This window comes from Rhipicephalus microplus, chromosome 6 (assembly GCF_043290135.1).
Source record: "Rhipicephalus microplus isolate Deutch F79 chromosome 6, USDA_Rmic, whole genome shotgun sequence".
NCBI classification, from domain to species: domain Eukaryota; kingdom Metazoa; phylum Arthropoda; class Arachnida; order Ixodida; family Ixodidae; genus Rhipicephalus; species Rhipicephalus microplus.
The window spans coordinates 101,516,491-101,540,561 of record NC_134705.1 but is presented as its reverse complement, the minus strand read 5'-3'; the positions used below and the strand labels follow the sequence as shown (position 1 = coordinate 101,540,561).

Genomic DNA, 24,071 nt, shown 5'->3' with positions numbered 1-24,071 from the left:
TAAAACAGAGTGGACGTACAAAATTATAACTCGATTGTTTGAGTTAGAGCTTGCTAAAGTACGAGTCAAATAAACCAGGAAAAGCAGACACAAACCCAATAGCTGGTAAAATTAGGAAGTTAAGGTAGCCATAGTAAGACGTGAGGAAGCATTCAAAGAACACAAGTATGTTAAACAGAGGGGTGAACCGGAAGATAATATAAAAAATTGGATTACATTTTGAGCTGCAGAAGGAAAGCGTTTGATTTGATCAGTGAACAGATTAGAAGAAAGGGAGCGCAATAGATGGCGGAAGTAAACAAAAAGAATAGAAAGGCAGCAGCAAAGTTTTGCCACCATCCCAATTCTCTGAGCAACAAGACAAGCATGAAACAAAGGCTTATAACTACAGTTCAAGAGGTAAGACTAAAATGGGATTAGGCAACGAAATATATAAAAACAGTGATGCCAGAAAAATTCAAACACCAAGAAAGTGCTGCATGCACCGTACGATTTGAGCATGGACCAATTACCTTAGTAGCTCCACTGGGACAGCGAGAGTGAGAAAGGGCAGAGAAAAGGGCTCCTAATAGCACATCAACAGGCCCTAACGGCACCCCAGTTATGCTAATAAAGGAACTAAAACCAAACTCTAAGCAAACATTAATAGAAGCAGGGAGCAAAGCAATAATGAAGGGTTAAGCTGCCCATTGGCGGAAACTATAGGCAAGATGAGCATAAACTATAAAGAAAAGGTGGACAAAGCCGATGTAATCAACTACCGTCCTATAACAGAGACATCAGTATTTTACAGGCTGGCAATGCAGATAGTAAATGAAGTAGTACAGAAATAGGCGTTGAATGAGGAGGTGCTGGGAGACCTACAAAATGGGTTTCGTAAACGAAGGAGGTTGGAGGACAATCTGTTTTCACAAATGCAGTGTATTGAAATAGCGGAAAAAGAACACAGGCCCCTGTGGCTGGCATTTCTAGATATCCAGGGAGTTTACGATAGCGTGATTCAAGACTTGTGGGGAATACTAGACACACTAGATGTGAAATGTGCAATAAGTAATCTTCTAAAGGGTATCTATAAATTAACGAGGTAGGTATCAAATGGGAAGAACAGGTATCTGAGCCTATAGAAATACAACGCGGGCTTCGACAGGGATGTCCCTTGCCACCTTTGTTATTTTTTCTGTATCTCCAGGGACTAGAAGCCAAATAGCGGGGAGTCAACTCGCATTCCGCCTCTCTTCTGCTAAGCAAGGAAAACACATTGAACAGTCATTGCCAGCATTGATGCATGCAGGTGATATAGTATCATTAGCCGACAACAAGGAAGATCTGCAGGGATTGATTGATATCTATGGTAATGAGAGAGGTAGCTTAAATTTGAAGTTCAACGGGGGAATTCGGCAATCATAATTTTTAACGATAACAAAGACAGTAAGCATAAGATTCAGGAAGTCACGCTAGAAGAAGTGGATAAATACAAATACTTGGGCGTATGGATAAATAAAGGAGTTGTGTATCTAACGGAGCACGAAAAATACGCAATGACTAAGGGCCCCAGGAATGCAGCTGCAATAAAAATTAGGGCACCGTGGAACTACAATAGGTATGACGTTGTGAGAGAGATTAGCAAAGGTGTCATGGTTCCATGTTTGAAGTTCAGCTATGCGGTCTTGTGCACAAATTTAGAAGTTCATGCAAGATTGGAAATGAAACAACGTGGTATAGGTGGACTTACTTTGAAAACACACGGTAATTACGCAAATCAGGGGTTACAGGGAGACATGGATGGACATCGTTCAAGTGCAGGGAAGCTAGTAGCAAGATAGAATTTGAGCAGCGATTGAGAAAAATGGGAGAGGAGCGTTGGGGTAGTAAAGTTTCAGTTACTGGTGCATGAAGATTGTGGATACTAAACGAAGGAGACGGAGATGGAGAAGCTCAAAATATGCCAAGAAAGTATTTAGATAACAGCAGAATACCAAGCCAAAAGGAAACATTGTTTAAGAAGAAGGTGCAGGAGACAGAGAGGGGCTTGTGGAAGATAGAAATGCTTACGAAATTATCACTGGAGACCTACCGAACTTTTAAACGTGAAAGTACAGAGAAGAAGATCTACCATGATTCTCGGGGTAGTTTTCTGCTCTTCGAGGCTAGAACAGGAGTATTGCGGACCAAGACGTACTTAGCAAAATACGAAGGCACAGATACGGTATGTAGTGCGTGTGGAGAGGAGGAGGAGACGGCTGAACATTTGATATTGTTACGTAAAGGGCTCCACGCTATTGTCGAATATAATGGCACTCAATTTTTCAAAGCATTGGGAATTAGGGACAGTGAAGGCAAAATAGACTTTGAACTGGTAGAAATAACCAAGAGGAGGCTAGCTGATTAGTGGCTACAATCAAGGCGTGAGTGAAATTCAATCCTTGTGCGCACAGTTATAGTTCTTAGGTTTATGGCTAGGTGGTGTGATTTATCACCCAATCTGAAGGACAGAGCCAGATCAATCCATCCATCCATCCATCCATCCATCCATCCATCCATCCATCCATCCATCCATCCATCCATCCATCCATCCATCCATCCATCCATCCATCCAACCATCCATCCATCCATCCATCCATCCATCCATCCATCCATCCATCCATCCATCCATCCATCCATCCATCCATCCATCCATCCATCCATCCATCCATCCATCCATCCATCCATCCATCCATCCATCCATCCATCCATCCATCCAATTTGCAGTCGTGCTTCTTGATGGCTTCACGGATGCAGGGAGAATCAAAAGTAACACGAACATACCGGCGCGCTGCTTTCGTTCGATATATGCGTTCGAGTTTTATGGCATCATGTTTTTATTTTAATTTTCTAGCTTTGAAGTACCATCATTTGCTTGCCTTAGGATATGATACTGCTTTTTACCATTCTGCATATCTGCCACAAAAACAAAAAACTGTCTTTTTTTATTTCTCATTACCTAAAAGAACAACTCGCCGGGCCTCTTATGAATTTACCTGACATGACTTGTTTGTTTGTTTGTTTGGTTGTAGCCTAGAATCCATGGCACATACCATCTTTGAGGGATTGGCCAAAAGAGCTTATAGTTTACTATAGGCGGTAACTGCATATTTCTTACAAAGAAAGAAAAGAAAAAAGATGTATAAGAAAGCATTAGGCATCATCCCTATCTTTTTGGAAGATGACATAGTTACCTAGAAAGTTTGTGTGTGTTCGTTTTAAGTGTGTCTCTCGTAAACACAGCACTTTTAGATTGTGTTCTTCGAGGACTTCTTGTAGGACATTGAGGTGTCGAAGAAGGCCTCGGATGTTCCAATGTAATATTTCTGCGTGCATATTAAGTAGAGATGCTGCTGTGTGTACAGAGGCTATCCTGTGCTGAAGTGAACTAGTTGATTCAAGTCGCAGCACAGTCGTATGGCCCCACTGTTGGCTTTTTATTTCTCTTCATGCTCTCCAAAGAGCCACGCCACTTTTTCGGTGCCAAGGGTACCATTGAATACATTGCGTCCTAAGAGGCGCTGACTGTCCACACGTTTGAGCTTGTAGTTTGATTTTGGGCCTCGCCTGGTCAGGTGAGGCTTTTAGACCAGAGGACCCTGGAGTCTCCGGTCTCAATTCACTAGGAGGTGAAGTAGATTGAACTACGGCTGCCTTGGAAGCAGGCGCCAATGCTGACGGCTCGCTGTGCGCTGGCCAAAGAAGTGGTGAGGGCTAGTGGGGCGGTGAACCCTGACGCGCCGATTCAGCATATGTGGGGCCATAAAATGGCGATACTCTTCTTCTTGCTTCTTTGAATGTCATTTTTTCTTTTATCTTCAATGTGATAATCTCTTTTTTTTCCAAAATAAAGAGGATCATGAGTATGTGGCAAGATTTCAGCAGCAGTTCACAAAGTGTGATGGTTTTTTTGCAGTTGTCGGAATTGTGTCCTGACACTTCACATTGTGCAAAAACTTGGTGAAACCGACAGCTTTGGGAGCCGTGGCGATACCTTTGGCATTTAAACAACAACGTGAGTTAGGTAGGTATGGCGTGATCGAAGTCTTCGTATACCCAGTATGGCTAGTTTCTGGTGGATTACTGGAAGCAAACGTGAGTATTTGGTGTTTTGTTGGTGTTTGCTCGTTGTCTCTTCTGATGATATTCCTTTGTATATTGGTCCCAATTTCACTATTCCATCCCTCCAGAAGTTCCGCCTCGTACAGTCCAAGCAAATCAGCGTCACATACTACTCCACGAGTTGTGTTCATTGATCTGAGTGGTGTTACTGTGGTCGTGGTGTCAACAAAAGTTGGCAGATTGTGTAGATGTTCAAACTGTTCTTTTTCTCGAACTTCGAGGAGGAGGTCTCCGCTAGCCATTTTAACAAGTAGGTTTGCGAACGTTAACCAAATAATCTGCTCAGCGAAGCGCAAAGAATACGATCATAAGTGAAGTGGGGAGGGGAAGGAGAAGAAATCGGAACAATAAAATGTGTGTTCTCGTGGCAAGACGGGGCGCGAACTCAATTACATTCTGCCGGAATACGCGTCTAACTTCTTCGCATTCGAATCACGTTACCAGTTACATCAACGTCAATAATTTGTTGCTAAGAAGGGAGAAAGCATAGGGCAGAAAATGTCAAGAGCGAAACAAACAGACAACAGAAATCACTGTAAACAAATAGAGGGGAACAAATAGAGGGATTAAAAACAACTGAGAGCGCAAAAAAAAGAGTTAGCTAAATAGAAGGAGAGTCATAACTTGGCTTTCGAATTCTTAGAGTCATACTGGCTTACGCAGACTTCAATGCCCCTTTTGATGCTCATGCGGCAGCATCTAGTCGTAACTGGCAATCTCTACCACGGTAACACAATGATGGGGAAAGGAAACACACCCCTTCGCCAGTTTGCCCGAAGTAGCAGAAGAGATAACGAGCAGTGGGAACAGTATATACAACAGTACAACTGCTGACACTGCGCCATAAGCTGGCAGCAGGAGTACTGTGAGCTGAATACTTGATTCCGTCGCGTTTGGAAGTACGCAGTAGTCACGTGTTTAGAGTATTCAGACAGCATTTTTACGCCTCTGACTTTTGACAAAGAGCATCGTGGTGTAGAGCTGTATACTAGACTGGTTTCGAATAGGAGTGAAGAGTTGCTGTCGTTCAGAACGCACCTTTTTGAGCCGGTTTGAGATTGTTATATGAAGTGCGGAATTGTGGTGGCTCGGGCGAGTTGGGTATTTGTGTACTTGCTAGTACTAGCGTGCTACATAAAAAAACAAAAAAAAACAAAAAACAAAAGACGACTGAGACGTCAAAGAAAGTAGACGATAGCGGGGCACATCTAAAAAAGGAAAAAAAAAGACGATCCAGACATCAGGAAAAGTAGGCACCTGCCTTTCTTGAAGTCTGTGTCGTCTTTTCCTTTTTTCATAGGTGTCGTGCTAATACCAGCTAAATTTCTGTATGATTTCAAGGATGTCATGAATACATATTTGCTTTGTTTTTTTGTTTTTTTTCATTTTGTTTAGCAAACATTGGATCAAAAACCATTACGGCCACTGACGCTTCAATGCATATTTTATGGTATTTCTAACAAAGATCCCTTTCACAAGTTCACGGTGAAGTAAACATGAATCTTTATATTCGCTTCAATGCAGATAGTTCCTATATTTATTGCACGAATGTGCAAGAACAGCATTTTTCGCAAAAGGTACTGATGTTTCACACAAACGGAATTACACATATATCTTTCGCTTTGCGTCTGTAGCTAGGTGAACGGCTCTAAAAATTAAATTTGATTCTGCCAAAAGTTGGTAGCTTGACGAAGCCAATGAGCTCAGCTCTACATACATTCTCATGAAAACCAAAAAAATTTTGTTACTATTACACCTTTGATAGAAGTATTTTTGATTACAAGAGAACAAACGCACAAAGCTAGAACAGTAGAAGTAAGCTATTATGTAGTCTCTACTATGGTAGTGTTTACTCCAAGCTGGCATTGTGCAGCAGTTTAGAAGGTATGAATAAAACAGTAGCACTACTTACAACCACACAAGTATCTGCATTCTCGTTTCGTCTCAAAATTGTTACCATTTCCGCCACTTCCGCTATAGTCGAATGTTCTGCATCTCTTGTTTGAGTCATTGTAGAAAAAACGCTCCAGATGTCCTTTGCCAAGACCATAATCTGGGCCCATGTAGCAGGCCACTGGCCTCTTGATGACTGCAAAACAAATTATATATATAACCGAATCGTAAAGTAAATCTGAAGAAAGAAACGTGAGTGATAAGATAACCTGCCGTGCGCAGGAACCGAACCTGTGAACTTCGAATAACGCGCTTCATGCTCTACTACTGAGCTACCACTAAGGCAATCCCCCGAGCCACATCATAGGGTATATATGTGAATTAAACGTAGGAGTGTCAGTCAGCGCCACCAGTAGCCATGGCGGCGAGTGTAGCCCACTCTTTTGTGCCTGTTTGGCGTCACGTAGTGTGTGAACTTATTACGAGTGGGCAGCTGACCAACAGTCCCTCGTATACAACCCAAAGGTACCAAGTCTGCAAGTCTGCCGGTACGAGACCCTCGTTAAGAAACTAAGGAAAGACGTGTATATTTAAGGGCTCATTATCGCTTGTTTCACACACTAATAATGAGATATAATTGACAATAATGCCCAGGGAAGTATAGAGGAAGGTAATAAACCGAATTGTAATGCAAATATGAAGAAAGAAAAGTGGGTGGAAAGATAACTTGCCGTAGGCTGGAACCAAACCTGCGATCTTTGAATAACGCATTGCTCGCTCTTCTACTGAGCTACGACAGCAGCAATCGCCCGAGCTACTTTATTGGGTTTATATGTGAATTTACACGTGGGAGTTTCAGTCAATGCCACCAGCAAACATTCTGGTGAGTGTAGTACACTCTTTTGAGTCTGTTTGGCGTCACGTACCACGTAAACTTATTACGAGCAGGCAGCTGACCAATCGTACGTCCCTCGTACGTATATGTCCTAAAGGTATGAAGTTTGCCAGTACGAGACCCTAGTTAATGAATTAAGAAAAGAAGTATGCACTTAAGGGCTTGTTTCTTCATGCTTGACACAATATATATATATATATATATATATATATATATATATATATATATATATATATATATATATATATAAATATATATAAATATATATATGAATAAAAAGAAGACACACGTCAAAAAACGGAAAGGTTTCTTTACGTTTCGGCCATGGGACCGGCCTTCGTCAGAATATATATATATATATATATATATATATATATATATATATATATATATATATATATATATATATATATATATCCTCGGAGGACTAGCGAGTAGTAATGACTTCCGTATTTTAAATTGTCTGGTCAACAACCTGTGATGCGTATCACTGCAGGCACCTTATTTGCATCGCTACATGGCACATACGCGGGATTAGGGCCTATGACAACGCTAAATATTGCAAAGGCACAGATGAAACTTCCCGTGTGTAGTGAGAACGAGAATGCGTGCAGTATCATGCTGCATTTGAGTACAATTTTATGTTTAGCTAAATAGCGATTGCAATGAGATGTTATGCTGGTGTACGCAAGGCAGTAGATTTTGAGCCACCACTCAATCAAGTATAGCTTACATAAAAATGTTCTTGATCAGATTTGCAAACAATGCTCTAGTCATGTCTGGAGAATAAGAGCACTTTAGTTAAGCGAAATGCCTAACAAAAAACGATATGCAGGAATGAGAAGCATGCAGTGCATCCAGAAAGCCAATATGGGCCTGTTCGGGCCAATTGTCCTGATTTTCTGGAAGCTAACGTATCTCTAACTAGAGCTCTTTTTAGCTCAAATAGCGTAGACATCGTCTTTAAAAAACATGTAGCGATCCGCTGTGCAGCAACTTTGTTTGCCATGGTTAGAGCAGAATGCAGTAACGTGCCTGAATATTACATGAGAAATTCAATTATTGAATAATTGATTAGGCAGTCCTTCTAAAGAACGAATTGCCATCGATTGAAGTCTTTTCAAGTATCCTATTTACAGATAGTGAAAAGTGTAGGTCAAGCAAAAATTTAGAGAAAGGTGCCTGAATACCAGGTAACAGCCACGACTGTGAGGCAAATGGAGTGAATTGTCGCCGAATCGGAGGTCTGGCGTTGTACCGAATTCACCTATAGAGTCCGAAGTGTGTATCAGTCGTCAGAATCAGCACTTCCCTGTGCTTGTTCAGAACCCTCGTTCATTAAGGTAGGCAGCCAGCCTGGGCCAACAATCTCTTCTTGAACATCATTAAGGCACACATTATCTCCTATAATAGCCAAAATGGGCGTTGCAGTTTTTTCCTTCCACTGTTCATCTTTGCTGCCATATTCCTGACTTTTGCTGATGATTCTATGTTAATTTGACTGGTGCAAGAGCCAGACATGGTTAAAAGAGCCCTGAGAATTGACAATAAAATAGCAATAATCTCTGGCTTGCGTTACTATGTTGAAGACCTGAAGTATGATACTGTTACAAGGCGAAACAGGGGCCGGACGTTCCACGACCTAAAACAGGTAATATAACGTAACTATTAAAGATCATGAAGCTGACGGGAAATGATGTGTAGCACGAATGAATCGCAGTGGTCGTTGAATTAACACACTGATGAAATATATGATATTAACAAGAATGTCTCATCTGTAGCCGTTTTATTAAGGGCTGCGAGACAGGTGCTACTTTCATGTGCCAACGCACCAGCAACATCTATTCAGGAAGCTAGTGCTACGAGATGGTTAAAGATATGGAGAAAAAAATATTTTCCCCTTTAAACACGCAAACATTGATTCATATTTATAACCTAATAGCGGTTTTCTACCTATAAACATGAATGGCCGCAAAGTCTTCTGTTGAGGGTGAGAAAAATGACAGTTTCTTTTAATTGTATTCAATTCCTTGTCCTCTATCCGAACATAAAGCACTGTGCATGGTTCACCGCACTAATTCCAAACAACTAGATCGCAATCTGACAAGAGTTGTGAGTGTGTAGTGTGTGTATGTCCTTTTATATACCTGCGAAGCGTTACTTCTGAAGCGTGACTTCGATACTCGCAGCACATTCGCAAGTTGGCGTATTGAGGGGAATTTCATTTTGTGTGTCCCTATACTATAAACACTGCCGATAATTCATGATAAGGAAGGAAGGGTTTGGAGCCGAGTGCGGGGAGAGTTAATATGTATTAGCAATGGCGTTTTCATTGGCGGAAACAGCTAGCTGAGCCACCAATATTTCCTTGAGTCTCATGGTTCCCTGGCACCCAGAAATATTGACATGCTGCTTTTTTCCGCAGATCATTCATAAAAGTGAGTAGACAGAGGTGAGAATATGTTCCGTATGCTTCCTAAGCATTTTCATGTCTGTCACCATGCTTAAAGAGCCAGTGTATTTGGCACCTTTTGACAGTTTTCCATTTTTTATATGTTTGATGGCTAATATTTTTACGTGGAAAATAACAGTAGTGAGTCCGCAGCCACAACGCAGCTCACGGACAACGTCCACTTCTTCACTCTTAGTCTGAGGCACCTTTCTTGGGTATGTCCCACTATGCCCTGTTTCTGTCAGCCGCAATCACGTAACACAACCCCCGGCGGCAAAAGCGCCGACCCAGCGAGCTTACGGGCCCACAGCTGGAGCACTGAGGTAACGCTTGAGCGTTGATACGTGGTCGATGTCCCGGGACAGCAGAGCAGAAGAGGCTGATGGATTATCAGGGACAATTTCATATGTAGTGTAAGTCACTCGTCTAAGCACGCGGTATGGGCCCGTGAAACGAGAGAGAAGCGTCTCTGAGAGGCCTGTAAGTCGCCTAGGGGACCAAAGAAGAAAGAGGGAACCAGTCAGAAAGTGTTCGTCGCGATGCCGCTCGTCGTAACGATGCTTCTGCGAGTCTTGGGAGTGCTGGGGGCAAGCTGCTGCTGTCAAGCTGACGAGCATGGCCAGCTCGGGTAATAGCGTCACTTGCATATTCAGAAGTAGACTGCGCAGCGGCTGGCAGGAAGGTATCCAACGGCAATGTTTGTGCGCGTCCAAACAGAAGGTAAAATGGCGAGTACCGAGCAGTGTCATGCCGGAAGGAATTGTATGTGAACGTCCCGTTGGGTAGTGCAAGGTCCCAATCACGATGGTGGGCCGAGACGTATTTCGTTAGCATGTTTGTCAGGGTGCGGTTTAAACGTTCTGTAAGCCCGTTTGTCTGGGAATGGTACGATGTCGTGAGCTTATGTTGGGTAGAGTAGGAACGTGGGATATTATCAACCACTTTCGAATGGAACGTAAGGCCTTGGTCTGTCAGCACTTGACGAGGGGCCCCATGCACTAAAATGAGAACGCGTAGTAGAAAATCCGCGACATCTGCAGCGCAGCTTGTTGGCATGGCTCGCGTAACTGCATAGCCTGTCGCGTAATCTGTAGCAACCGCAACCCACCTGTTTCCGGAGGCGGTTGTTGGGAAGGGACCGAGAAGGTCCAAACCAACACGAAAGACTGGCTCCGATGGGATGTCGATGGGCTGAAGATACCCGGGAGTCCCGACGGCTTTTTGCGACGCTGGCAAATTTCACAAGAGTTGACATAACGACGTACAGAGCGTGAAAGGCTAGGCCAGCAGAAGCGGTGGCGCACGCTGTGATATGTAAGAGAGACACCAAGGTGACCCACGGTTGGCGCGTCATCGAGCTCGCTTAGGACTGTGGAGCCCAGGTACTTTGGTATGACTAGAAGTACGTCGTAACCATTGGGCGATAAATTACGCCGATATAAGGTGTGGGCCTTTAGGGTAAACATGCGAGCTTAAGCGTCTTGCGCCGGAGATTTCAGCTGTTGTATTAGGCGGCTGATATTCGGATCGCGACGCTGCTGGTCTCCGATATGAAGCAGCTGAAAGATAGAAAGAACGCAACCGAAAGAATCAGTGCTCGTAGAATCACAGTCGGCCACAGTGTAGCGTGACAGACAATCCACATCTCTGTGCAGTTTTCCTAATTTATACACAACAGCGTAAGAATACTCTTGGATGCGGAGTGCCCAGCGGGCGAGACGACCTGTGGGATCTTTGAGGGAGGCGAGCCAGCAAACAGCGTGGTGGTCGGTGAGAACTATAAAGTGTCGGCCGTAAAAGTAAGGGTGAAATTTCGCGACTGCCCACACCAGCACTAGGCATTCCCACTCTGTGATGGAATAATTACGCTCCTAGGGGGACAGCAGCCTGCTGCCATAAGCTATCTCGCGATACTGCCTACGTTGTCGCTGAGCTAACACAGTGCTTATTCCGTACCCACTGGCATCGGTGCGGACTTCAGTCGGTGCCGTAGGGTCGAAGTGAGCCAGAACAGGAGAGGAAGTCAGCAAAGTGGTCAGGTCGGAGAATGCTTCTGCTTGCGGGGGACCCCAGGTAAACGTCTCATCTGGTTTGAGTAAATCTGTTAGGGGCCGAGCGATTTTCGTGAAGTTCTTGATGAACCGCCGAAAGTAGGATCAGAGCCCCACAAAGCTGCGGAAATCTTTGGCTGTTTTTGGCACAAGAAAGTCCTTCACAGCTTGAACTTTTTCTGGGTCAGGCTGTATGCCGTAAGCATCAACAGTATGTCCAAGTATTGTAATGTGGCGGCGACCAAACCGGCACTTGGATGAATTCAGCTGAAGGCCGGCGAAACGGAATAAATGAAGAATTTTGAACAGTCTCTCAAGGTACGCTACAAAAGTGGGAGCAAACACAATCGCGTCATCCAGATAACAAAGGAACGTAGACCACTTGAATCCACGGAGCAGAGAGTCCATCATTTGTTCAAAGGTGGCGGCGGCATTACATAAACCGAAAGACATGACTTCGAATTGGTAGACGCCATCGGTTGTTGCAAAACACGTCTTCTCTCGGTCTATGGGGTCCACGGCAATCTGCCAATAACCAGAACGAAGATCGATGGAAGAAAAGTAGGCGGTACCATGGAGGCAATCAAGGGCGTCGTCCATTCGGGGCAGAGGGTATTCGTCTTTCTTGTTGATGTTGTTAAGGTGGCGATAGTCCACACAAAATCGCCACGATTTGTCCTTCTTTTTAACTAATACCACAGGGGATGCCCAGGGACTGGAGGATGGTTCAATAATGTCCTTCGCTAGCATCTTGTTCACCGCCTTCTGAATGATGATCCGCTCAAAAGCAGACACTCTGTAGGGACGGCGGGGAACAGGGTTGGCATCACCTGTGTGTATGCGACGATGGACAAAGTACGTCTGCCCTAGAGGTCGGTCGCCAAAATCAAAAACATACTGGTAGGCCTCGAGAAGATGCTGTAGGCATTCAACTTGCGGAGGCGGAAGATCAGTGGCAGTCATGTCTACAATTTGACGGCTGCCCGATTGTGTTGCGAGTGGTGTGCGCTGCGTTGAAACAAGGATGTGTAAGGCAAGTACTTCAGTTTGTGAATCGAGCAACAGACACAGGTGGGCCGCAGAAATGCGTTGTGGAAGCACATGAATCATGTAGCCAAAATATACAAGTGGTATACAAGTTCTGTTATCTGTGATGCTGAGCACCGTGTAGGGCGCTGCAACATTGTGCGCAAGGAATACGTCGGTGAGAGGCGTAGCGAAATGTTCGCCTTTGGGCACAGCTGGTGAGCACAGGAATTCGATGTACGTCACAGTTTTGGAGAGCAGGTGAACAATGTCTCTGCATTGTAATCGGCATGTAGGTTGGTACGGGGCGTCACTGATTTGTGGCAGTTCAAGGCGGAGCATCATCAAGAAGGATCGCATATGCCTCTGCAGGGAAGATGCTCGTATTGGGATCAGAATGCCTACACCTGAAAAAGATGAGCCAACCGCGCCGTAGAAAACAGAGTGTGACATTTTAGGACATAGGTAACTAATTCCGGAAAAGTGTAGTTGTGCTGTAGTTCAATGGAGTGTGTACAAAGGCTGCCTGCAAAGCGGCCGCGGAAAAGCATGCCCCGGGGCACCAAGTGTTTGCTAGGCTGATCCTTTTTCGCTTTATTTGTATTATAAGGGTCCTTCTTCGATATTTACTTTCACGTAGCTGCACCCCCTAGTAAAATGATCTTTAGACTTCATAACGTATATTTGTTCCAATATCATGCATTATTAAGTGTTTCAAGTTCACATTCCGGAACTATAATATTGCCAGCAATTTAGGCGTACTACAACTCATTGTTGTGATGTCGCATGAGTTGTAGCCAGCTTAGGAATTCACGGGACTTAATTCCTTATTTGCATAGTGATGCAGGCAAGCGAGTAGGATGTGCCATAGGAAGTTGCAAAGAAGGTTTTACTACGGTGATACCTCACATAGTTGTATACACTGTGCTAGAACACGAAAAGAAATGACTACGCTGCTCTCCATGTTCACCAGGTAATTTCTGTACAATATTTTTCTGCGCTATGACCTCGCACATATTAGTGAACTACGGCGTTACGACGACCTCATGCAAGGATGTTCATCATCATCATCATTATCATAAGCCTGACTACGTCCACTCAGAAACAAAGGCCTCTCGCATGTTCCGCCAGTCAATTCGATCCTGTGGTTGCTGCTGCCAATTTATACCCGCGAACTTCTTCATCTTATCTGCCCACGTAACCATCTGTTTCCCCCTAACCCACTTGCCTTCTCCGGGAATCGAGTTAGTCACCCTTAATGACCAGCTACATGCCCGGCCCATGTCTATTTCCTCTTCTTTATTTAAACTGTGATATCCTTAACCCCTGTTTGTTCTCAAATCCACTCTGCTCTCTTTTTGTCTCTTAAGCTTATTCCTACCATTTTTCTTTCCATCACTCGTCTCGTCGTCCTCAATTCAGGCTGAACCCTCTTAGGAAGTCTTCAGGTTTCTGCTCCTTAGCTAAGTACCGGCAAGATTCAGCTGTTATATACCTTCCTCTTGGGAGATAGTGGCAATCTACCTGTCATGATTTTAAAGTTCGTGCCAAAAGTTATCAACCCTACTCTTATTTTTCTAGTTACTTCAATTCCCTGGTTCGGCTACACAACAGTCCTAAGTAGACATAGTCTATATTAGAACTTCAGTGCACTAGCACCTATCTCGAAGCGCTGCTCTCTTCTGAAGTGGTCTACAATACTTTCGTTTTCTGCAGGATAACTTCTGCTCTGCTTGTCTATATCCCTAATCATGAGTTTCGATTCGTGCCCTGAGTCACTCAGCAATGCAATCTTAACGGCGAAGCGTGGTTACCAAGGTACTCTTCATTAACTCTCATCTCTAACTGTTCCCATTCTAGGCCTCTGCTAACCTTTTGTAAGTGCGTGGTAAATAGCGCTGGGGAGATTGTATCTCCCTGCTTTACACCCTTCTTGATTGGTATTCTGCTACTTTCTTTATGAAGCACTATGACAGCAGTTGATCCCCTGTATATTTCTTCCAGGATGTTTATATATGCTTCATCGACGCCTTGATTGCGCAGTGTCTGCATAACTGCTGATGTTTCTACTCAATCAAACGCCTTCTCACAAGGCTACGTATATTGGTTGACTATATTCTGAGCATTTTTCTAATGCTTGATTTATAGTATGAATGTGCTCCTTTTGTGAGTAGCCTGTTCGAAATTCTACTTGTTCTTTTGATTGATTAAACTTAATGTTTTCCTAACTCATTTAGCAATTACCTTCATAAATACCTTGTATACTACGGAGAGCGGGGTAATCAACTTGTAATTCATCAAGTCCTTGTCATATCCTTCCTTATGTATTAGGATGATGTTCCCATCCTTCCAACTTTCTGGTACTCTTCTCATCAAGAGACGCCTCGTAAACAGGCTGGCTAGTTTTTGGGAGATCATTTACACTCCAACCAAAAGTTTTGAAGAAACCAGACGTTTCAGAACCGAATTGGTTCATTCCTCAGGTGAAACTGCGGAAGCTACGTAGCAGCGTCGTATTCAAAGCACTCGCGGGGTGGCTCATGACCCCCCCCCCCTCTCGTTTTGCCGTGGAGCGCAGTCCGTGTGAATGCACTGGGGGAAGGGTTCCGAAGGAGTGGTTGATATAATGGGCTGTCCTCTGTATGTGCCACGGCTCGAGTATTACCCCTGTCACACGGCCACCACCAAACTCCGTTGAACACCGTCAACGTAAATCTCCCCTAGGGGGTTCGACGGAGAAGGAGTTGTTGCAGTGTCACACGGCAATGACAAGGTTGTAACAGTTGCCGTGAGGGGGCTCAGCTGGCGCTGTTTGATTTTCGGAAAAGTATTCTAATTTCATCCCTATAGATTTTTTGTGAATGCTCGTTATGCGGTTTTCACAAAAAAACACTATTAGGTAGGTATGCGACTAACAAACTATTAAAAATATTTTCAAAGAAAAAGGCATTTGCTAAATGTAGCAATGGTGCTAGTGACGCTGGCCACATTGTGATTTTAGTTGTTTTGTTGCCTGTGTACATGCCCGGTACGAAAGTTCTTATGCTTCCTTGCCTTGTGAGCGCACATTTTGTGTTCTTCAGCCATGAGTGACACAGCGGACGACGTGAGGAAGTGGTACGATATTGCGCTTGTAATGACATTGATAATCTGGCGCCAGCCGGCCTGACTCGCGAGGCACGGTGTGTAGGGCATCGGTGTTGAGAGTAAGTGTACTCTGGCGGGCGTAAATATATGTAAACAAACACGCGTTGTGAATGAGTACTACAACGGAAGGACGTTTAATATTGCTAAATTGTATTATTCTTCCACTGCGGCCATTTATAGCTCGAAATTTTTCTCTGACCTCTAGACTGCTAAGGACGAGAGTACCTCGTTTCGCTGCGAAGGGAGATCGTTGAACGTCCTTTACGAAATGCTCCGTTCACCTTCGTTTGTGTAAGGGTGGCCGTGTGACACCGACCGCATTTTCGTTGTCATAAGGACGAGGAAGTTAAACGGTCTTCACGAGTGCCCGTGTGACAGGGGTATAACAACCTTCTCCTCAAGTTTGGCTCTCTATCAGGGATGGCCGTCGCTTCAAAATTTATTTTGTGATCCAACGTCTCAGCATGTTCGGCGACAGCGCTGCGCTCTTTGTAGAACACCCGCACATCGTTGGCGTGTTGCTTTAGTCGTCCAGGCAGGCTTTTCGTCTCGCCGATATACTACGAGGGGCACTCGGCCCACGGAATCAGGTAAACGACACCGCAGCACGTGTCCATTGTTGGCCGGTCTTTCGGGCGGGGGAGAAGGCGGCCCAGCGTACACGAAGGCACGTGCGCGATGCGAACTCCTTCCTTGCTGAAGATCCGCGCTAACATCTCGCTGGTTCCCTGAACGTATGGAACCGGTATGCGTTTTGGGGCCTGTCAATTGAGGTTGATTGGTGTTTTCGTATCCTCTGTTGCTCTGCGCGGCGGGTGGTGGCTCGAATGAAGTTTTTTGGTTATCCGTTTTTTCTGAGGTCAGCAATTACGCGGGCCTCCTCTTTCTTTCGCTCGGTGTCATTAAAGCATAAGTTCCTAGCTCTCTCGAGTATCGTGGTTAAAAACGAGGCCTTGTGGCAGGCGCGGTGGGAAGAATCGAATTAAAGGTAGTGGCCAGTGGTCGTTGGCTTTTTATGAACGGAGAACTCCAGGCCGTCACGCTTTCTTGCCGCCTTCACGATTTCTTGGACGCATACACGCAGCCAGTAAAGGACCCAATGAAGCAAACACACACACATCTAAACAAGCTACTCGCGCTAATTTACGAGCATTACCCGGATCTCAGAACACTTTACCTGCGACTAATCTGCTGTAACGGATCCGCACCAAGTTTTTATGGACGACCTAAAATTCACAAGCCTGACGTCCCCCTCCGACTGATTGTAGACTTGACTTCCTCCCCATGCCGAGCCCTTTCGAATTTTGTACACAAAGTCTTCGCCCCACTAACCCGAAAGACGCCAACTCATGTCCATGACGCCAGCCACTTCGTGCAGCTAGCGTGAAATGGGAGCATCGGCGATGATGAGAGCGTGGTCTCATTTGACGTCATTTCATTGTAAACCAACGTGCCGCTTCACTTAGCTGTCTCCGCTGCCGGTGCTGCACTTGAGGAGGACGCAAGCTTGAGTTAAAGGACTCCTTTGGCGGTTGACGAGCTCTGTCGTCCACAGGAGGTCTGCCTCTTCAGTACGCATTTATCCCACAAAAGAACTATTTTCGGGCAGAACAATGAAACCGCGATGGGAGCTTCCAACTCCGTCATGATGGCAAACCTGACCATAGAGTAAATAGAAGAGAAAGCACTCAGCTCCTTCTCGCCGTGACCCAAGCTTTTCTGCGTTATATAGACGATTGCTTTTGCGTCACTAAGACGGCTGAAGTTGAAAACTTCAGACAACACCCAAACACTCTGCACCCAGCCATACAATTCACGATCGAGTGTAAAAGCGACCACTGCCTTCCCTTTCTCGACGTCCAGGTGACAAGAAAGCGTAATGGCCGGGAGTTCTTTGTTCATAGGAAGCCAATGCACACTGGCCGCTACCTTCAATTTGATTCTTTCCACCCCACCTCTCACAAGGCCTCGGTTGTCACCATGCTACTCCAGAGAGCTAAGAACTTATGCTCCTATGACACCGAGCTAAAGAAAGAGGAGGCCCGCGTAATTGCTGACCTCAGAAAAAAACGGATACCCAAAAAACTTCATTCGAGCGACCACCCGCCGCGCAGAGCAACAGAAGATACGAAAACACCATACCACCTCAATTGGCAAGCCCTAGAAACGCATACCGGTTCCATACGTTCAGGGAACCAGCGAGATATTAGCGCGGATCTTCAGGAAGGAAGGGGTTCGCATCGCGCACGTGCCTTCGTGTACGCTGGGCCACCTCCTCCCCCGACCGAAAGACCGGCCAACAGTGGACAGGCGCCCCGGTGTCGTTTACCAAATTCTGTGTGCCGAGTGCCCTTTGTCGCATATCGGGGAGACAAAAAACCTACCGGAACGACTGAAGGAACACGCCAATGATTTGCGGAAGTTCTAAAAACAGCGCAGTGCTGTCGCCGAACATGCTGAGACATTGGATGACAAAATAAATTTTTAAGCCGCGGCAATCTCTGAAAGCGAGCCGAACTGAAGGAGAAGGTTGTTTCTCGAGTCGTGGCACCTACAGAGGACAGCCCATAATATCAACCGCTCCCTCGGAACCCTTCCCTCAAAGTATTCACATGGACTGTGCTCCACGGCAAAACGAGAGAGAGAGAGAAAGAGGGGGGGGGGTGCATGAGCCATCCCACGATTGCTTTGAAGACGACGCTTCTAGGTAGCCTCCGCAGTGACCCCTGAGGAAAAACCAAGTCGGTTTCGAAAGGTTGGTTTTGTTCAAAACTTTTGGTTGGAGTCTAATACATCTCCCAGTTTCATACCCAACAAGACAGACTTCTGTCGAATATTTCCCCGTACGTGCCATAAGTGGAATCTGTTACCTGCTAATGTTGTGCAATGTTCTAATGTGTCATCCTTTCTTCGTGCCCTGTTGGATTCGGCATAATTTAGTCTTCAATAGTAGTTGTTACCCTGCCGATTGCACTTGTACAGTATATTCCGGTTCCGTTTTTTTCCGGTTCAAAGTGTACCCTTAGAAGTGTATTGTTATGCTTGTATGTTATCCTGTTTTCTTCTTTTGTATTGCCCACACCTGCTCAAAGCCTGGCACCCAGGCTAGCAGTAACCTGTATATAAATAAATAAATTTACTTTCATGGGTAGTTTTTGTAACACAATCTCTCCTTCATTATTTCGCAGATCTGATGGTACCTGATCCTCACCTGCAGTTTTGCCTCTTTGCGTGCTCTCGAAGGCTTTAATGGCTTCTTCTATCAATCCTTGTGGGGTGTCATCTGGGTTACTGCTAGTTCTTATAGTTTTAAGGTCGTGGTTGTGTCGGCTACTGTTCAGGTCTCTTTGAAACTCCCCCGCTATTTTAGATATCCTATTCATGTTGGTTGTTATTTTGCCTTCCTCATCTCTTAGTGCATGCATTCGATTTTTACCTATCCCACGTTTTCTCTTCACTGCTTTGACGCTTTGTCCATTCATCTGAGCTTGCTCAATTCTCTCCGTGCTACACCTTCCTACATCGCATACCTTACGCTTATTAATCAACTTCGAAAGCTCGACCACCAATATTTTGTGTGTTGTACTTGAGGATTTTAGGTTTTGACGTTTCTTATTAAGATTTTTTTGTTTTCTTGGACTGATCGCCAGTCTTCTGTCTAACTACCATACCTCAAACATCCACTGCACACTCCGTAATGACATTCATCAGATTATCATTTATTGCGTCAATGCTAAGGCGGCTTTCCTCAATACGAGCCGAGTGCCTGTTCTGAATTGTTACTCTGAATTCCGGTACTTTCCCTTTCAGTGCTAGCTCAATAATCAGCTCATTGCGTATCAATTTCTGTCGGTCTTTCTTCAAGTATACGCGAATTCAAAACAGTAGCATTTTATGCTCAATGCATCATACCTTGTCAAGCACTTCGATATCCTGCAGGTTGCCTAGGTGTGCACCTAATATAAACTCTACTTTATTCTTATTTTCGCCTTTAGGGCTCCTCCAGGTCCAATTACGGTTCCTTCGTTTTCGGTAGAAGGTTTTCAAAATCTGTAAATAATTGCTTTCTGCGAATTCTAATGGTAGCTCCCTTCTGGCATTTCTATTACTGATGCCATAAGTTCCTGCTGCCTGGTCTCCAGCCTGCTTCTTCCCTACCTTTGCATTGAAGTCTCACATCAGCATAGTATACTGTGTTTTTAACTTACTCATCGGCGATTCCACGTGTTCATAGAAGCTTTCAACTGATGCATCATCCTGGCTGGATGTAGGCGCAAAGCCTGTACCACCTTCATCCTGTATCTCTTGTTGGGTTTAATTGCGATACCTACCTCTATTTTATCAATGCTATAGTATTCCTGTATGTAGCTAACTATGTTTCTGTGAATTAGGAACTACATTTACAGTTGTCTTCTGTGAGCTAATCCCTGATAGCAAAGGACGTGCCCATTCTGTAGAATCGTATAGGTCTCAAATGTCCTCCTAACCTCACTGAGCCCAAATATATCCTATTTGACACCCTCTCGCTCCTCAAATAGTACAGCTAGACTTGCCTCACTAGATAAGGTTCCAGCGTTAAACGTTGCAAAGTTCAGGTTTCCATGGCGGCCTGTACGAATCCAGAGATTCTTAGCACCCTCTGCTGCATTGCACATCTGACCGCCACCGTGGTAAGTTGCTTCGCAGTCGTTTGGGACTGAGTGCCGTGAGTTAATTGACGTATGCATGTGGGTAGTAGTGGCCGGATACTGCACTAAGGTCCTTCTCTGGTGAGGGAGTGCGTTAACCGTGGTGGACACCGGTGAGGGCCTACCCTAGGCCTCCTAATGCATTCATATCGCCATGTGGATTCTTAAAAATCTGGTGGGGAACGGCGCGGCACCGGGATTCAAACCACAGACTTCTTGCGTGCAAAGCGGGTGTTCTAACTACTACGTCATCACCGTAAGTAAGTTCTCACATGTATTTTGCTTAGCTGTTCTTGCTGCCACTGCTTTGGGGTTCTGACGCGGAACAATGGTCCATTACTGTGTTTGATAACGTCACTGAGGCAATTGGTTTAAAAATAGGTTGTACCACGGCACTATATTAGTACCTCATGCAGCCGCACAGAGTAACGCAGCTGCCGTAGCCTACCATAGTAAACCGTAGTGTTTACATTTCCGAAATGTTTGACAATAAAAATCATTACAAAATCACTGCTCAGAAAATTCCACGAGTGCTGTGATACATTCTCCTCCAGGAAGTTAATGTATTGTAACGCACCACATTATTTCCATAGATGAGTTTCCTTTCCTATTGTTGATGTGGATCTTTGCCGAAATGTGATACTCGTTTATTTTGTGTTGACGTCTTCTTGAGTAAAAAAAAAGTCTGCCTTGTCCACGTAATAATTTTAGAGATTCTTGTTTGTGCTTCGCGGAGCCATTTCTGAAGCGTCTAGTGGCCACGTATTTGCACATGAGCGTCCTCATTATTGTCGCCTTAAAGAAGGAAAATTATCTTATGCTTCCTGATAAAAGCCTGTCAGAGAAACCAATTTCTAATCGAATCCCCTCCTGCCCCTCTAGGACCACATTATACCTAACTTACAGCTATTTGGATAAACGTCTTTTTTTATTACTCGCTACGCCTCCATACCACATGACGTGCCGCATTCTCACATACCCCGTTCCGCTTCGGGTGCTGCTCCTGTAAAGACAAACATGTATAACTAAACATAACAATAACTGTTTTCATTCGTCAAAATAAAGTTGTGCACATTGATTGATTGACTTTTCGGGTCTAACGTCCCAAAACCATGATATGATTATGAGAGACTCCGCAGGGGAGGGTTCCAGAATTTTCAACCACCTGGGGTTCTTTAACGTGCACCCAAATCTGAGCACACGGTCATACAACATTTCCGCCTCCATGGGAAATGCAGCCGCCACAGCCAGGATTCGATTCCGTGACCTGCGGGTCAGCAGCCGAGTACCTTAGCGACTAGACCACCGCGGCGGGGCTAAAGTTGTGCGCAGTGTCATACCCGAAGACTATGATGAGGCCCTTCTGCATTTCAATTGTCAATAATTAAGTGCTACTAATTTTGAGACTTCAATATCTATTGTAAGGTGCAGCGTAACAGTATTGACATATAAAAAAATTAGTGACCAAGTATTTTGTCGATCTGACATTAGACATATTTCGCTTTCGACGAAAGCACCAGAAGAATTGGGAGAGAAAACTTTCAAACCAAATGTAAATACAAATGCAGGTAGAAATTGTTCTATTTAAATACTAAATAGTAAAAAAAACACTGTCCACACGCAAAAAATCGCAGAGTGGTTTCATTGAATAAAACATTTTTCTCTCAAGCTATTGAGCTTGACTTTAACGGAAAATTTTAGGCGACCACTACTATCACAAACTTCTAATCCGAAGTAAATTATTATACAGAAGCGAATAGAGCAACCGAGGCATTTCATTATTAGAGGTTTGCATGCAACAGTGACATCACTGTCAAAAGCGCTTTCATATAAGAAAGCCTAAAATAAAACTGGCTCGAAAATTTCACAATGTTTAATCAGATGCCATTCATTCACAATACTTGAGAAAACAATTGAAATGGGTTATTTACACTCCCACGATGCATTGAAATTTGCCAAAAGTTTATTGTAAAGGGGCTAGGTAGTCAACTCTTATTTATGACTGTGCCCTTTGCTACGTGTGCGCATACATAACGGCATGTAATATAAAGAATTTTTGGAGGTGTGTGAGCCTCAGTTCAATTACTCCATGGCTACATCATTCACTTTAGCTCTAAGAACCGATTAAAATGAATGCTTATTAGCCTATCTGCCGCACCATTTCACACACACAAAACACTTCAGTTGAAGCTTTATGTTAGCATTGGACAAGATGAACACAGTAAGTGACTGCTGCTCTACAAATTTCACATAGTAATTCTGGTTGCAATCAGTGCAACCGACAAGAGAGGACATAAAAAACACAAAGTTTTGTGTGCAGGCGAGCATGTTCAGCGCTTTGTGTCGTCTCTCCGGTCCTCCGCTGTCGATTGCGCGGATTTGAACTTGAAAACAGGTTGTACCAAAACTCCGAATCGTACCGTCTTCTAACATAGAGAACACATGACGCATTAAAACGTGCATCAGCGAGAGAACGCACACATATAAAATTAGAACAAAAAACAAATATTCGCCCTTTTCAATACAAATCAAAGCAAGATAACTGTGCCACCTACTTAGCGCTCCCATTTTTAACTGATAGTCCGGCTAACATTGCCCTCAGTGTCCTGATAATGATGGTGAATTATTGACACTATCGCTCCTGTGACAATAGATTTTTGTTTAAAAAGCCTTTAGATGATAATAAATGGGGCATTAATTGTCACGCAAACTTTAGGTGTATTTCTTCTGGCAGTTTAATGAGTAAAATAACATAGGTGTCCTTAAGTTGGCGTTACCCTATCAATGCGTACTTATTCATAGTATTTAAAAATTATGCGATGATTGAAATACGTAATATGCGATTAAGATTCTGAATATATATGACGTATTTATTTTTTGCCCGATTCACTCACGCTTCTCAAAGCCAAAGTGCTCAAGGGCTAAAACGTGGCATGGAAACATTCTGTGTTTGGCCATTTCCTACCGCAATGAATACAGTCGATTGGGTAACTTTTGCTTTAAATAAGAGCTCGAGATTAAATATAATTGATTTGACAGAAACCGAAGATGGAAGAAGTGAGAGTATGTGCTTCGCATAGCCCTCAGTTTTTTTAGTTAATTTGCAAACATCGGTGTGTGTGTCTACTTTTTGAATTGACCATCCAGCAATTTAGCACACTGCTGAGCGTTTCGGCATAAAATGCTTATCGGAGCTTATAGATGTGCATCCAAGTGACAGTGTTGGTGAATATTGGATTTTTTGCCAGTATTTTGCGATAAATCTCAAACAGGGTATTGCTCCATGCAGTAACGTCAACCTCGAAATGTAATCTCTTACCCGAACCGTACTCCAGGCAACAAAGGAACTTCAACACAGCCACAAATTGTCGTACTAGCATGGCTAAGCTTTCTTCGAATAGTGCGGAAGGGTAGGCTGTGGCGTTACAAAGTGCATCATACATTACCTCATTTATTCTTTTCGCTCTATGTGTTTTTCACAGAACTTACGTTTCTGGACCTCTCTGAATAATGGGTACATTGTTCTGTAAGTTATTCTTTTGAAAATTTTGTATAAGAATGTTCTTTGTTGCCAAGAAGAGGCTTATGTTGTGAACAAAAATTCCAAGATTGGTGGTTTCTTGAAGATACATGTTCTTTGAATGAGCGCACTTCACCTATGTGTTCAAGTTACAACAGGCTGTGTTGCTACGCTTTGCGAACATATTACCAGAAGAGTGCTTCGAACGATTGCGCGAATGGTCGAACGCAAAAAGAAGATAGTGCTAAAATATTTA

General features: G+C 44.1%; 1 protein-coding gene across 2 annotated transcripts in view; it reads right to left on the bottom strand.

The window, feature by feature from the left end:
• Positions 1-23,704, bottom strand: part of LOC119168052 (kunitz-type serine protease inhibitor 2-like) — a 43,370-nt gene extending 19,666 nt beyond the window's left edge. For both annotated transcript variants that reach the window (XM_075865379.1, XM_075865380.1), the window contains exons 1-3: positions 23,615-23,704; positions 21,275-21,298; positions 6,056-6,232 (exon numbers count right to left, since the gene is read on the bottom strand). In XM_075865379.1, coding sequence (XP_075721494.1) covers positions 6,056-6,232; positions 21,275-21,298; positions 23,615-23,675 — 262 coding nt within the window. In that variant the 5' untranslated portion in view covers positions 23,676-23,704. The remainder of the gene's footprint in view (positions 1-6,055; positions 6,233-21,274; positions 21,299-23,614) is intronic.
• Between the last annotated feature and the right edge of the window lie 367 nt (positions 23,705-24,071).